The 14,603-nt window shown below is 46.8% G+C and overlaps 1 protein-coding gene across 1 annotated transcript in view; it reads right to left on the bottom strand.

The window, feature by feature from the left end:
* LOC141048252 (RNA exonuclease 1 homolog) overlaps window positions 1–14,603 on the bottom strand; it is a 324,762-nt gene that overhangs the window by 104,740 nt on the left and 205,419 nt on the right. The window contains exons 12-13 of the mRNA XM_073543671.1: window positions 8,468–8,578; window positions 8,271–8,386 (exon numbers count right to left, since the gene is read on the bottom strand). Of these exons, the coding sequence (XP_073399772.1) occupies window positions 8,271–8,386; window positions 8,468–8,578 (227 nt within the window). The remainder of the gene's footprint in view (window positions 1–8,270; window positions 8,387–8,467; window positions 8,579–14,603) is intronic.

Genomic DNA, 14,603 nt, shown 5'->3' with positions numbered 1-14,603 from the left:
GGCGTCTGCTCTCTCCGACCAGGACGTCGCCATGGCACTCGTGGAGTGAGCTTTTGGGCCCTCTCGAACAGCCCTGCCTGCACTACTATACGCTAGCATGGTGGCCTCTCTCACCCATCTAGCTATAGTCTGTTTAGAGGCTTTAAGGCCTTTTCTTGCCCCCTGGTATGAGACAAATAAGGCCCTCTGTTTTCTCCAGGGTCTTGGCACCTCTAAATACCGCAGGATACATCTCCTAACATCTAGGCAATGAAGCTTCTCCTCCTTCTGGTTACTAGGGTTAGGACAAAAGGACAGTAAGACTCTCTTGAGCCCTATGGAATTTCGATACCACCTTAGGAAGGTATGCAGGGTCTAATTTTAACAACTCTTTCGTCCATGACCTGAGTGTAGGGAGGGTCTGCTGATGTGTAAGTCCCCAACCCTACAGGCCGATGTGAGTGCCACTAATAAGGCTGTTTTTAGTGTTAGAACTTTATCTGATGTTGTGTTTAGTGGTTCAAACGGACTTTGTCAGGGGTGATAGAACTAAATTTAGATCCCAAGGAGGAGGAGTAGGGGACGGGACAGTCAGCTCTCGTACAGGCCCGGATAAACCTGGTCACCCACCTATTGTTTGCTAGGTCAGTTGAATAAAGGGGGTTTTACACTAAGCAATATCGCTAGCAATATCGCTAAAACGTCACTGGTTTTGTGACGTTATAGCGATATTGCTAGCGATATCGCTATGTGTGATACTTACCAGCGACCGGCTCCCCCGCTGTCCATCGCTGATCGCGCGAGAATGTCCGGCTCCATTTCTCGTCGGGCGCTTCCTGCTGAGACTTCCTGCTGTGACGTCCAGCGACGCGTGGAGGCGGGCGGGAGGACGTCAGGATCGCTGTGTGTGAAAGTTAAGTATCGTGCGCTGCGTCACTGCTGCATCGCTGTGAGATCTTTCTGTATGAAAGCTCACTAGCGATCATTTAGCGATGCACCAGCGATCCTGACCGGGTCGGATCGCTGTTTGGATCGCTGGTGCATCGCTAAATGTAAAAGGGCCTTAAGGCTGACAGGGCAGAGACGTGTACTTTGAGGGTACTGACAGCTAACCCCAACTCTAAACCTTTCTGCAGAAATTCCAATATTGCCACTATCGGGATTTCCCCTTCCCGTATTGGGCCTGAGGTAGATAAGAATTTTTTCCATATTCTACCATAAATTTTTTTAGTCACTGGTTTTCTGCTACTGAGCAAGGTGGATATTAAGCCCGCTGAGAATCCCTTCTTTTCTAGTAGTGACCTTTCAAATTCCAGGCTGTCAAATGCAGCCCGGACTTCTGAGGGCGATTGAAGGGACCCTGTGTTAGGAGGTTGTGGTCCTTCGGGAGCACCCATGGGTCCGTCACTGACATCACTCTCAGCCAGTAGAACCATGCTCTTATCGGCCAAAAGGGAGCCATCATAATCACTTTGGCTCTGTCCTCCCTGATCTTCCTCAGAACTGCTGGAATGAGGCATATTGGAGGGAAGGCGTACAAGAGACCTGATGTCCACTCTATCCTGAAGGCGTCTACTGCCAATGGCCTGTCTGCTGGACTTAGGCAGCAGAATTTTTTAACCTTCTTGTTGGCTTTTGAGGCGAAGAGAACTATGTTGGGTTTCCCCCACATATGCACAATTCATTGAAAAATTGACTCTTAGGCACCATTCTCCTTGTCTCAAGTGGTTCCTGCTCAGAGAGTCTGCCTTCAGTTTGTCCACACCTTGGATATGCAGGGCCGATAATGAGAGGAAATGGTGTTTCGCCAGAGTCAGGATCCTTTTTGCCATTTGCATCAAGGACTAAGAACGGGTGCCCCCCTGGTGGTTCACATATGCGACCGCCGTTCGGTTGTCTGATAGGACTCTCACATGGTGTCCTTTTAGATGTGTCAACAATCCTTTCAGTGTCCTTTCAATTGCTAGCAGTACCCAATCGTTTGAGGATAGATTTCTTTCCTCCTGGCCCCAGAGATCCTGGAGCCATAGTGTGTCTAGGTGGGCTCCCCACCCCCAAGGACTGGTGTCCGTTGTGGCTACCTTGGAGGCTGTGTACGTCCAGGGTACTCTTCTCGGAGAGGACTCTCTCTGTAACCACCACCTGAGTGACTGGAATACAGGGTCCAGGAGGGTGAGCTTTTGCTCTAACTGTCCCTGGAGCCTCAGGTTGTTTTGTAGCACACACCACTGAAGGTCTCTTGTGTGGAACTGGGCCCATTTCACTGCTGGTATGCAGGAGGTTAGGGACCCCAACACAGACATGGCCCTTCTCAGAGTCATTTCCGTTTTCTTTAATGTTGTCACAATTTTTGATTTTTTCTTTTTCCTCTGGGAGGCGACACTTCTGTACTACAGAGTCCATTGTTAATCCCAAGAAATTTTGGATTATAGCTGGTTCCAGTTTGGATTTTTTGAGGTTCAGCTGCTATCCCAGCATCTGTAGTGTCGCCATCACTATTTTGACTTGTTGACAGTGAGAAATTTCTTCCCACTATCAAGAAGTTGTCTAGTTACGGTATTACCAGAGTGTCTTTATCTGAGATGTGCTGTGACCTCTGCAATTAATTTCGTGAAAACTCGGGGGGCTATTGCTACCCCAAAGGGCAGAGCCCTGTACTGAAAGTGATGCCACTGAGACCTTATCTGGACCGCCACCCTGAGATATTTGCAATCTTGTCGCCAGATTGGGACCTGATAGTAAGCATCCTTGAGGTCCAGGACTGCCATGTAGCACTGAGGAAAGAGGAGCTTCACAGCCAATCTTATCGTTTCCATCTTGAATGATGGAACTATCAGATATTTGTTGAGGCCTTTCAAATTTATAATCGTCCTCTAGGAATTGTCTGCTTTTTTTTTTTTAATGAGAAATAGGGGGGGGGGAGGGGGGGGGGGGGGGAAGTAAAAATCTTACTTCCTTTCCCGGAACTTCTTCCAGGACATATTTGTCTAGGAGCAAGATTACTTCCCCTTCCAGACTGCCTTGCTTTTCTTGTGAGGACTGAACTGGAGTCTGCATGTATCTTTGTGGCGGCCAGTGGTGGAACCTTAACTCCAGACCTGACCCCACAATCTGTCGGATCCAGGTGCTGGATGAGATCCTCTCCCAGGCTGGGAGGAAGTGAGAGCCTCCCCCCCACCTGAGACAGACCGTCACTGGGAGGGTTTTTTGGCGTCTTTGGAGTGCTTGCCGAAGTAGAAACCTCTCCCTCCTCTGGATCGTTTGTCAGAGTTGTTTCTGTCTTGATCCCTGTACTGCTGTCTTCTGAACTTTTGGTCCTTCTGAAAGGAGCGCCAAAAGGCCTGAAATGGCTGTTTTGGGAAATTTTTCTTGCCGGCTTTCTCAAACACATCATCCAATGCCGGTCCAAATAGGAAATTTCCCTCACACGGCAGAGAGCAGAGTTTCATCTTTGCCAGTGTGTCCCCCGGCCAGCATTTGAGCCATACTGCACAGCGTCCCACATTAGTTAAGGCTGCTGATTTTGCTGCTAGCCTGGCTGAATCTGCTGAAGCCTCAGCGAGAAAGACTGCCGCTGCTCTGATGGCCGGTATTGCTTCCAGATTAGACTCCCTGGGGACTCCTTGCTCTAGCTGATCCACCAGGTTATCAACCCATATTTTTAGAAATCTAGCCACACAAGTGGCCACGATGGCGGGTCTTCGTGCCCCAGCAGAGGCCTCCCAGGCTGTCTTAAGACAATTGTCTGTCTTTCTGTCCAGAGTTTCTTTTAGGGAACCCAAATCCTTAAATGGTAGGGAGGATTTTCTGGCAACTTTTGAGATCGCTACATCAATTTTTGGAGCTCTATCCCAGGATGAGGATGCCTCTTCATCAAAGGGGTACCTCCTTTTTAGGGAATTATCTGGGACTTCTTCTGTTTTTTCCCCATTCCCTTTTTATGAGCCCTTCCAGCTGTTCGTTAATAGGGAAGACTCTACGTTTTTTCTTTTGCAACACGCTAAACATGAGTTCCTGAGCCGTCTTTTTTGCTCTCTCATCTACCAGCCCCATAGTAGATCGGATTGCTTTTATAAGCTTATCTGTAGCTTCTACTGGGAATGAGTCTTCCTCATCAGAACTGCTATCTGAATAGTGGGATTCATCTGAGTCCTCCTCTGACCCTGTGGAGTCTTCCTGAGAGACTACTGAGGGGCTGGATCTATCTCTTGCTTTACTATCCGTATCCACTGATTGTAAAGCCCTCACTGATTTACAGACTTCTGTTTGAATCAGGGATCTCAGGTTATCCGAAAAAGAGGATGTTTCTTCCGCTACTGTGTTATTAATACAGTCCTGGCACAATCTTTTACTCCAAGATGCTCATAAGGGACTATTGCATAAGGGAAATTCCTAAAGGGGGTTTTACACATAGCGATATCGCTATAATGTGTGATACTTACCTCCGACCGGCTCCCCCACTGTCCATCGCTGATCGCGCGAGAATGTCTGGCTCCATTTCTCGTCGGGCGCTTCCTGCTGGCGCCGACGAGCGACGCGTGGAGGCGGGCGGGAGGACGTCAGGATCGCTGTGTGTGAAAGGTAAGTAACGTGTGCTGCGTCGCTGCTGCATCGCTGTGAGGTCTGCCTGTGTGACAGCTCACTAGCGATCATTTAGCTATGCACCAGCGATCCTGACCGGGTCGGATCGCTGGTGCATCGCTAAATGTAAAGGGGCCTTAATTCTTGGATTTTGACCTACTCTTCTTAGGGACCTCCTATACTCCACCCTGCCAATGTATGTAAAAAGAGGGGAGAGAGGTACAAGAGAAAGAAAGAGAACAGACATTAGCGAGCTGGACTTTCTCGAAGCTCAATCACCACTTGGACGCTTCACAGAACGGGTATCGGATCTGGAGGCTGACTGGTCTTCTCACTGTCTCCCAAAGAGACCAAGGACCCCTCCTTTTTGCGGCGACGATCCGCCCGTGCGCTGCCCGAGCAGCTCCCACTGCTGGTGCGGAGTGTCTGGATCTTTTCTTCTGAACGAGACCGCCTTTCCTGCACCTCCTGGTGTGGCTGCAAATGCTCTGGTGAAGGGCTCTCCATCCTATAAGCTGCTTAGCTGCTGCCACTTCCTGCTGAGAGCAGTCACATCTAACCCAATAACGGTGTGGTGACGCATGCCAGTACTTCCTACTGGTTTTAAGTAACAGCATTATGTTCACTCCCCCCCTTTTTTTTTTTTTTTTTTAATTAATTAAAAGATCACCTGGTTGATCCTGCACCTGCCTGCGCTTTGCCTCGCATGCGCGTTCCTGTGTCCTGTGCGCGCCTCTGGCACCTTGCTGTACACGCCTCTGTCTCCAGGATCACCGGTAACTACTTCCGGTTCAAGCTCTGTTACCACTTCCCGTGAGTGCCCCCTGTGTTATCTCCAGTGCGCGCACACCTCCGCGCTCTTTCTGGAACGGCCTCCCCCTGCAGCTGCCTGGTACTTAGTGCTGATTCCCGGGTGTACACGCCGCTGCGTGCACCCAGACTCCACCTTCGGAGCACGCCCCCTGCGCGCTACCATTAACAGGCCTGACAGTCACTTGTGCTCAGGTGCGCCTTCAGCTGCACGTACCCGGCTTCCCTTCCGGTGTGCGCCCCATGCACCTGTTGCGGCGTTCTATGCCATTAGCCGCCTGAAGCTGCTGCTGCCCTCATACCTGTGTCCCCCATGAACCTGGTCTTCAAGAGGAAGCTTCCACACTGCAGGTACATCTCTCCACTAGGGCAAATCCACAGTGTCCGGCTTGCGCTCAACAGGGAGGGATCCCCAAGGGACCTCCAAGGAGTCTTACCTCTGCCCGGGCACCGATGTGCCACATGGCCACCATATGTCGACAGGGAGGGAGCACGGAAAGTGGCCTCCGTGGACTTCTATAGGGTATGTTTGGCATCAGGGAGGGTACACCCAATGTGGCCTCCATGGCTCTAACTTCACCCATGCATTTACCTCACGGGCTGTGGCCATGCACTCGCTCAGGGGGGCATAGGAATATATGGCCCCCGAGGAGACTACCGGTACCTGGTGACGGGTGTAGCAGACCGGTGCCTGCCAGTAACCACCCGACCCAGGGATCGTCTTTTCTTTTTTCAAGAATCTTCAAGAGGTTTTTATCTTGAGGGTTCCCCATCGAGGACAGGAAACCAACTGATGCGGAGAGAGGAGCCGCCCCTTTTATCTTGAAGGTTTCCTGTCCTTGTTGGGCGGATCCCCCCTCTCGTGGTGCCGTCATGTATGATGGAAAAACATTGTTTCTTGCGTTTTTTTTTTTTTTTTTTTTTTTTAAAGGCGTTCACTGAAGGGGTTAACTAGTGGGACAGTTTTATGGAGCAGGTCGCTACGGACGCGGTAATACCAAATGTGTACTTTTATTTTTTTATTTACATAAATGTATTTATTGGAAAAATATTTTTTTTTCTTTATTTAGGTTTTTTTTAACAAAATATTTTCACACTTTCTTGCCTTTTTACATTGTCCCAATATGGGACATTACTATATTACATCAGACCGCTAATCTAATACTCTGCACTGTAGAATATCAGATCAGAATCTGACAAGCAGGGAAGGAGGCATGCCGGCACCTGCTCTCAGCAGCTGCACACAAGCCACCTTCCTTGCAGGACTTAGAAGGAACCCACAGCCATCTTGGTGCCGGGGGTCTCCATGGAGACCATCAGGACATCGCGATGCGCTGATGGAAGCGCGCAGGGAGCCCCATTCACTGCTTGATGCTTCTGTATGCTGCTGTCACTACTGACAGCGGCATCAGAGGGGTTAAATGCACACGATCGGTGCTAGCACCAATTGTGGATGTTGCTGCAGAGTTTCAACTGTCACATACAGCTGACACCTACACGATCGCCGCAGCACTCAGTGTGAGGCTGCACGATTGTGCCGCCGTACTAGTACTGCTCGGGGCACAAATGTACCTCCCACAGAGCAGTACTAATATGGTACGTGTCGCTAAGGGGTTAAGGGATTGGTCTGAATCAGATTACAGCTGTCTAGGAATCTTTTTCCTTATTTTGCACTTTCCTACATAAAAGGGATTTGGGGGATTTGTTAACCTCTACCTTAATGGACTGACTCCATGTGAGTGGAGAGCAATAAATAGTCACTCTTTAATAAAGGGCACACGTAATCGCCCGATGGCTGCGGCTAAAACAACGTCCGCTATTAAACAGAATATTCATGCCAATTATCCCTAGCATGGACCGCAGCGAGTGGCCTGGCAACTGACCTCAACGTGTGAGGGTGCATGGCAGTGACGTCATGTGCTGTTACAGGCTGAAATCAGCTGCTGGCATCAGAACAGGATGCCGCTGCGTGAGAGAAGGGAAGACAAGTAGAATTGGCTTTTGTATTTTTTTTTTTTTATTTGTGCAGCATGATGGGGGCCATGTGTACCAGGATGGGAATTGCGGGTCATGTACACATGGGGACCTCTACAACACACACACCCTAGATGGAGGCAGCTCCCCTATGGCAGTATCAGCGGGAGCTCCCCTCACCATAACAGTCGTGACCAAATATTTTGCTTCAATTTTTCTGTTTTCCTCCTCTAAAACGTAGGTGCATCTTAAAGTCAGAAAAATACGATATTTTTAGTAATTGAGCGACTAAAAGCTGAATGTCTATTCCAAAAAAGCAGTTAATTTCCATTCCATTTACGGTAAGTTCTATTCTCAAACAACTCAATGGTCCTTTAGACAAACGGTTTTCATCTCTCAACCAGTTTCCAGCTTGACCTCACTGGCATAGCTGCCACCCCGCCCGCACCCCACACCTCCTCCCGCTTTGTGGTCTTTCAATGAAATATGACTTGCTAACCTTTTAAAGCTATTTCTTATTAACTGCACAGCCACAGAATATAACAAACGGCATTCTTTATGTAAACCCAAAACAAAAAACATAGAACCCAGTGATACTTTGTTTAAGAACACTATTCCTTCTGGTTTGGTCATCACTTCTGTTTATAATTCACCTCCCTACTCTGTATAGCAGTCAAGTACAGCATTTTAGAGTTTACTAGTTAACCACTAAATTCTGTAAATCAGTGGCAAGGAGTGAATAAAAAATTGGGAGAAAAACTAGGTCACTACACTATATACATAAAAACTGTCTTTTATAGCTATTGCCTCAACCAATCATGACACTCTGAAAATATTCAAATCATTTTAGAAGGAGGAAAAAAAAAAAACAGACAAAAAAAACATAACATGCACCTCGAATAATAAGCATTGAAGTGTATAGCTACCTTGTGTTATAGTCTATGATTTCATTATCCGGCTTAACAAAGGTGTCATAAACCACCTGTAAATTAGGATCGACCACAGTGACTCTGACAAGTTCCAGACCTTGAGTTGTGTAACACTATAAATGATATAGAAAACAATTAAAAACCATAAAATATATATTTTTTTAAGATCATAAAGTCCTTTGATTCTTCATTACCATTTCACAATCCACAGAAAATATTCCAGGATTTCCATCTGAGGGTTGAAGTTTGACAAAAGTCTTTATAAATCCATCAAGATTTTCTCTTTGGCCATCGTGCACATGTAGCTTTGGGGGAAGAGAAAACAAATATGCTAAGAAGTATTTAAAGAAATAGCACGCTGTTGTGCCATTACTTTAACAGTCCCTTTCACATGAACCAATTGCCATAGATGAGCCATTTTGTAAATACCTTGCTTTCCCAAGTCCTTCTGCTCTCCTGGTCACATGATCCAAGACAAATTATAAATTTTTATATAGCGCTAACATATTCCGCAGCACTTTACAGTTTGCACACATTATCCCTATCAGTATGTCTTTGGAGTGTGGGAGGAAACCTGAGTACCCGGAGGAAACCCACGCAAACACGGGGAGAACATACAAACTCCTTGCAGATGTTGTCCTTGGTGGGATTCGAACCCAGGACCCCAAGCGCTGCAAGGCTGCAGTGTTAACCACTGAGCCACCGTGCTGCCCATACATGATATCAAAAGGACTCAACGAGATTCTTTCAACTTTCTAGTTCTAAAATCTGGCATAACATCACAATGTGACTTACCAGGCTGACGTGGGGCAGAGCTACAGTCAGAGCTCACTTCATGCCATTTTGCATACAACGGCAGACAGCTCTCCCATCTCAATGCACACTTCTCCTAGGTATGTGCGCGTATAACATACATACAGATCCTGACACTGGCGGACGTACTGCATGTGCAGCCGGTGTAGCTGCATCGGGGCCCGGAGGTGGATGGGGGCCCCTTGCAGGACAGATGAGGGCAGTCTGGCCTGTTTATCCAGCCCCGAGGCTCCGGGGGGGGCCCCTGGCCAGAATGCCCTCATGCGCGGCGGGCAGGGAGAGATCCCTGCAGCTCCGCTGCCTGCAAGAGAAAATGGCAGCGGAGCTGCAGCAATCCATCCTGCTTCCTGCCTGCTCTTCCTGTCTTTCACACAGTCAGCGGCACGGCTGGATGACATCATTCACTGCTGCGGCTGTGCCTGAGAGAGGAAGCTGCGGGCAATGGTGTTGCTGCAGGAGAGGTGGTGTGTGTGTGTCGCTGCAGGGGAATGTGCAGAGAGGTGAATGGTGCTGTGTGTAGGTGGAGGAGAGGGCAGTGATAGGGGAGAAGGCAATGATGGGGTGGTGGGGGAGAAAGCAATGACTGTGGCAGTTGAAAGGACAATTATGGGGGTGGTGGGGGAGGAGGAAATGATGGAGGTGGTGAAAAGGACAATGATGAGGGTGGTGGAGGTGAAGGCAATGATGGTGGCAGTTGAAAGGACAATGAATAGGGTTATGGTGGGGGTGGTGAAATGGGCAATGATGGTGGCAGTGGAAAGGACAATGACGGGGGTGGTAGGGGTGAAGGCAATGATAGTGGCAGTTGAATGAGTAATGGTGGGGGTGGTGGGGAAGGAGGAAATTATGGAGGTGGTGGAATGGGCAATGATGGGGTGGTGGGGAAGAAGGCAATGATGGTGGCAGTGAAAAGGACAATGATTTGGGTGGTGGGGGTGAAGGCAATGATCATGGCAGTTGAAAGGACGATGATGGGGTGGTGGAGGAGGAAATGATGGAGGTGGTGGGGAGAAGGCTATGATGGGGGTGATGGAGAGGGCAATGCCTTTAACTGCCTATAATTCTTCAAATTGCCTTTCATTGCTAGAATTTATTCTTATGACAACAGTTTTGCCTGTCTCCTCTTCAAGGAAAATATGCTTCTTATCATATATGTTCTCAATAGTCAGCCACAACGTGTTCTGGGTACATGGTAAACAAGGTATGACCCTGGGTAAACGGTGGTGGCCACATGAGCTCCACAGAATTACATATTGTTGTAAATGGTATAAAAGATTGCCTTGTGCTTCATTACGTCAGATAAAAGGGACTTGCTCACAATCAGTGTGCAGATTTCTTTTTCTCCAAGTGCTTGTAAATTAAGGGCGTAAACTCCTAATTTGGCCTCACTGGTGATCTGGCATATCTGACTCTGGGTCAGAACGAAAACAGCTACAACAGGTTTTGGCGCCCAATGTGGGGCAGTGGTAACCAGCCTATTCGGAATCCGTATGTGGGAGCTTCCTGGGAGGTTGGACATGCAAATCCAGCTGCAGCAAGGTGCAAAATGTTATTTTTACATTGTTTTGCATTTGCAATCTCTCTCTGGATCTAAACATATCTCTGGGTAAGGCTATACAACACGGTTCAAAAGAACCTATATCACCAGTGAGCAGTGAGTATGTCCGTATGAGAGTTGAATAATAGAGTAATAAGATAATTGTCATCTGTATTATCTGTCATTCTGTTCTGTCAATATACTAACTGGTTGTGTACTGTGTAGCACAGAGCTGGGATAGACTGTGCAGTTGTTCAGTGTTATTTTGGTCATTTTGGATTGGCAGTAAAATCATAGGCTGTATTTTGTATAAGGCTGTGGGTTTTTTTCTTGTTGCTTAAGACGTTGGCTTTGGGGTTCTCAGAGTGTCAGTGGACACTGCTGTAGTTTCATAAGGTGTTAATTCCAAAGTGCAAAATAGGCAGGCTGTGTGAATCCTTGTAGGTATGTCTATGAGATGAGTAATTGAGAATAAGGGATATAAATAAGTCCCTGATTGAGGGGTTCTGTTAGGTGTGGTCCTCTATATGTGACAGAGGACATTATTCAACTCACTTTGACCTGAATTAGGCGCAGTGATTGAGATGAGGGATTTTTGTGCTTTTTTTTTTTTTTTTTAAATCAGCTGACCACTGAAAAGTGAAAGAAAAAAAAAAATCCCTTAATGAGCATGTATGAATGCATCCTCACACACATTTTGTGTCAAGAGACTGTTACCTTTCTAGTTCTTGTGGGAGATCCCAGACAGATGCGTTATAGATATTTCAATCTACATCTGAGACTGAATGAATTGAATAATGATCTAGCTCATGTTATGTGGCATTACGTTGTAAAGTTTCCTGGGTGCATTTGGCCAGAAAAGGGCATGACTCAGTTACTCACATTATACAGCTATCTGCTCTTACAGTGAAATCCTGTGATTTTGAGGGTTTTGCAGAAATTGATTTTGATTAGGTATAAGAACTGCTGCATTCTGTTTCTGTGTGAAGGACATTAAATTTCCAAAAATCTGATGGGAGGGGGGAATGATGCCTTTGCGCAGTTCTCCTCTGATATCTACGCTGAGTGTCTAATGGGAGGGGGCATGGAGCTCCACTCAAGATTCTCTGTGTTTCTGTCCTTGGTCTAATGCGCACTAGGAGATTCGTGCAATTTAAAGCAACAGTACGTAATTGACGTGGAATTAAATTTTGTAAGTTGAAGTTGAAAGTAAAATATGGTGCCTAATTTAGAAGGAAACTTGTAAGTGATTGTTTGGTCATTAATGTGTACCTGCTTCTAGCTGTGTGATTGATTTATAGCAAATTGAGGATCAGCAGAAGGAGGTAGCCAACTGCTCGGCTGATAAAGTAGGTTAGATGCCTATCACACCTGGGCCTTCTTACTTTAGTCAGCGGGTTTTTTTGTTGTGGGTGAGAAGAGAGGGCAAGGAGCCTTCTGGCTATACCTTGGCAGGCTCGTTCTGACTTGCTATGTGTGGCCTGTAAGACAAGGTCCAGGCACACAGAGGGCATTTCAGAATAAAGGTGAGCTGTCCAAGTTGAAGCAGCCTTCCCACGTTCCATGGAGCTGAACTAGTAGGTAAAAGGCCTATTCCTATTCTAGTCAGCTGATCTAACGGGTGAGAGGTAAAGAGCCTTCCTGTTACAGCCTGTCGGTCTACCGGGTGAGAGGCATGGAGCCTTCCCGCTACACCTTGGCAGGCTCGCTCTGACTTGCTATGTGTGGCCTGTAAGACAACGTCCAGGCACACTAGAGGGGCATTTCAGAATAAAAGGTGAGCTGTCTGACGAGTAAGTTGAAGCCATGGCAACTTATTCTGTGTGTGCAGTCAGGGGCTCCCAATGGGATTCCACCGCTATGCATATTGTAAAAGACAGAAGAAAGGAAGCAGTAAAACAGGTGGGACCAATATTGAAAAAGGCAAAAATGCTTGAGTGTGAATGGTTGGATGTACAAAAAAAAAGGCAAAGACAAAGGAAGATGATAGCAAATGAATAAATGATTGAGAATGTGCAGCAGTATGAAAGTAAGGTGTATTATGAATGTTTTGATTGAGAAAGTTTAACCAGAGACCCAGACAAAACAGACTTGTAAACACTGGTCAGACTCCGACAAACCCAGACTGAATAGCTACTTTTGTGACCTGTGCTACCGACCTAAGCGAGTTGCGCTAAATCCTGTCTGGACAAGATCATATGTAGTGACATAAGAAACTGATATAATAGTGTGGTTAGTGGGGTCATTGACCTTTCAGGAGTAAGCTGACAGACACCAGACGACCAACCACATCAGGACCTAGAAGAGTGGCTAGAGTAAGAAAGATGCAGGGGTGTTATCCCTGGAGCCCCTCTAACCAGCTAGCTATGCTGAAGCAGCTGCCTGACCCAAAAAAAGCAACTATTCCCGCTTTACAGACACATAAAGGAAATACAGCAGACATAAGTGTACCTGGGCAGACCTAGAGAGGTTGGTGAGTTTAAAGGCAGGTGACATACTAGGACATATAATTAAGGCACATACAGATATGGCAAAGAATCAGGCTTGGGGCATGGATGATTAATCTGCACGGTCTGGGGAGACGTACTGTGATTCACTAAAACAATGGGCTGCAGTGAAACAATCAGAGCAGTCTGTACTCCTGACTAACGTGACACAGTAAAAAAAGGAGACAGCGTAGAGATGTACTTTGGACGGTTACAGCTGAAATGGGCAGACATGGGGTACAGTCGCATAAACCCACTTGATGTTAAAATACTGGTGAATGCATTCATTGATGGTATGAACAAAGACTTACGAGACGCAGTACAGACAACCAGACCTGAATGGAGACATGTAGATCCAAAAGACCTCCTTAAGGTAGCTAAAGTAGTTGAGCAAACAAGGACGGTAAGACAACCTGTCAAGTATGCTGGAGCACAAGGAAAACAGTGGAGACGTAGTAAGGGACCTAGAAACAGTGAGGTGCTGGAATTGTGGTGCCTACAAAACTTGTTAGTGAAAATACCCCTATGAATTTACTGTCATGATTAAATTGAAAGAAGGAACCACTCCTCCTTGTTTTAACAGCAATACCCCTTGAGCCTAGCCAAATCAATGGTCCTGAGCAGGAATATTAAAGAGTATGTTAAGGCAGGGGTTCTGGTGCAAAGATATTCTCCCTGCAACACCCCTTTGTATCCCATTATGAAAAAAGGACCCAAGGGTTTGCTGACACTTACAGAAAGGTTCATGACTTAATGGCTATTAATGATGTTACAGAGAGTATGACCTCAATTTTCCCTGATCCACACACATCTGTCACAGATCCCAGCAACGTCAACATATTTCACCGTCATTGATTTGGCGAATGCATTTTTCTCTGTACCCCTGCACTCTGGTTGTCAGTATCTTTTTTCCTTTACTCATAAATAGTAAACAGTATTGTTGGACAGTCCTCCCACAAGGGGGAAATAAATCGCCTGCCATCTACTCAGCAGCAGTATCAGGGGTCCTTGAGCAATGGCAACCACCTCACCCACAGATAGTACTATTACAGTACGTGGATGACCTTTTGCTCTGCTGCCTGGCCAGATGTCCTGCAGGGAAGCTACAGGTTTCTGGCTATGTTTTTTGGCAGAAAAGGGTTGTAAGGTCTCACGTGACAAATTAAAGTATTGCAAACAAAAGGTGACATTTTTGGGACATTGTATTGCCAAAGGTACAAGACACCTGACTGAAGACAGGAAACAAGCAATTCAAAGTCTCCCTCTACCCAGGTCACATCAGCATCTATGCACTTTCCTAGGCTTGGTGACCTACTGTAGGCCTTGGATAAGGTCTGCTTCACAAATGATGCAACCACTTTATGACTGCTTGTCATCAGACCCCTATGATCTCACTCAAGAAGCAATTGATTCCTTCCATTCTCTCAAACTGCTTATTGTGTCAGTCCCAGCCTTAGGCATTCCAAACTATGATCAGCCATTTTTCTTCTTTTG

The sequence above is a fragment of the Dendrobates tinctorius genome, unplaced genomic scaffold (genome assembly GCF_039654945.1).
Source record: "Dendrobates tinctorius isolate UK_male_01 unplaced genomic scaffold, ASM3965494v1 ptg000134l, whole genome shotgun sequence".
Taxonomy (NCBI): domain Eukaryota; kingdom Metazoa; phylum Chordata; class Amphibia; order Anura; family Dendrobatidae; genus Dendrobates; species Dendrobates tinctorius.
This window is presented reverse-complemented; position numbering and strand designations above follow the sequence as displayed.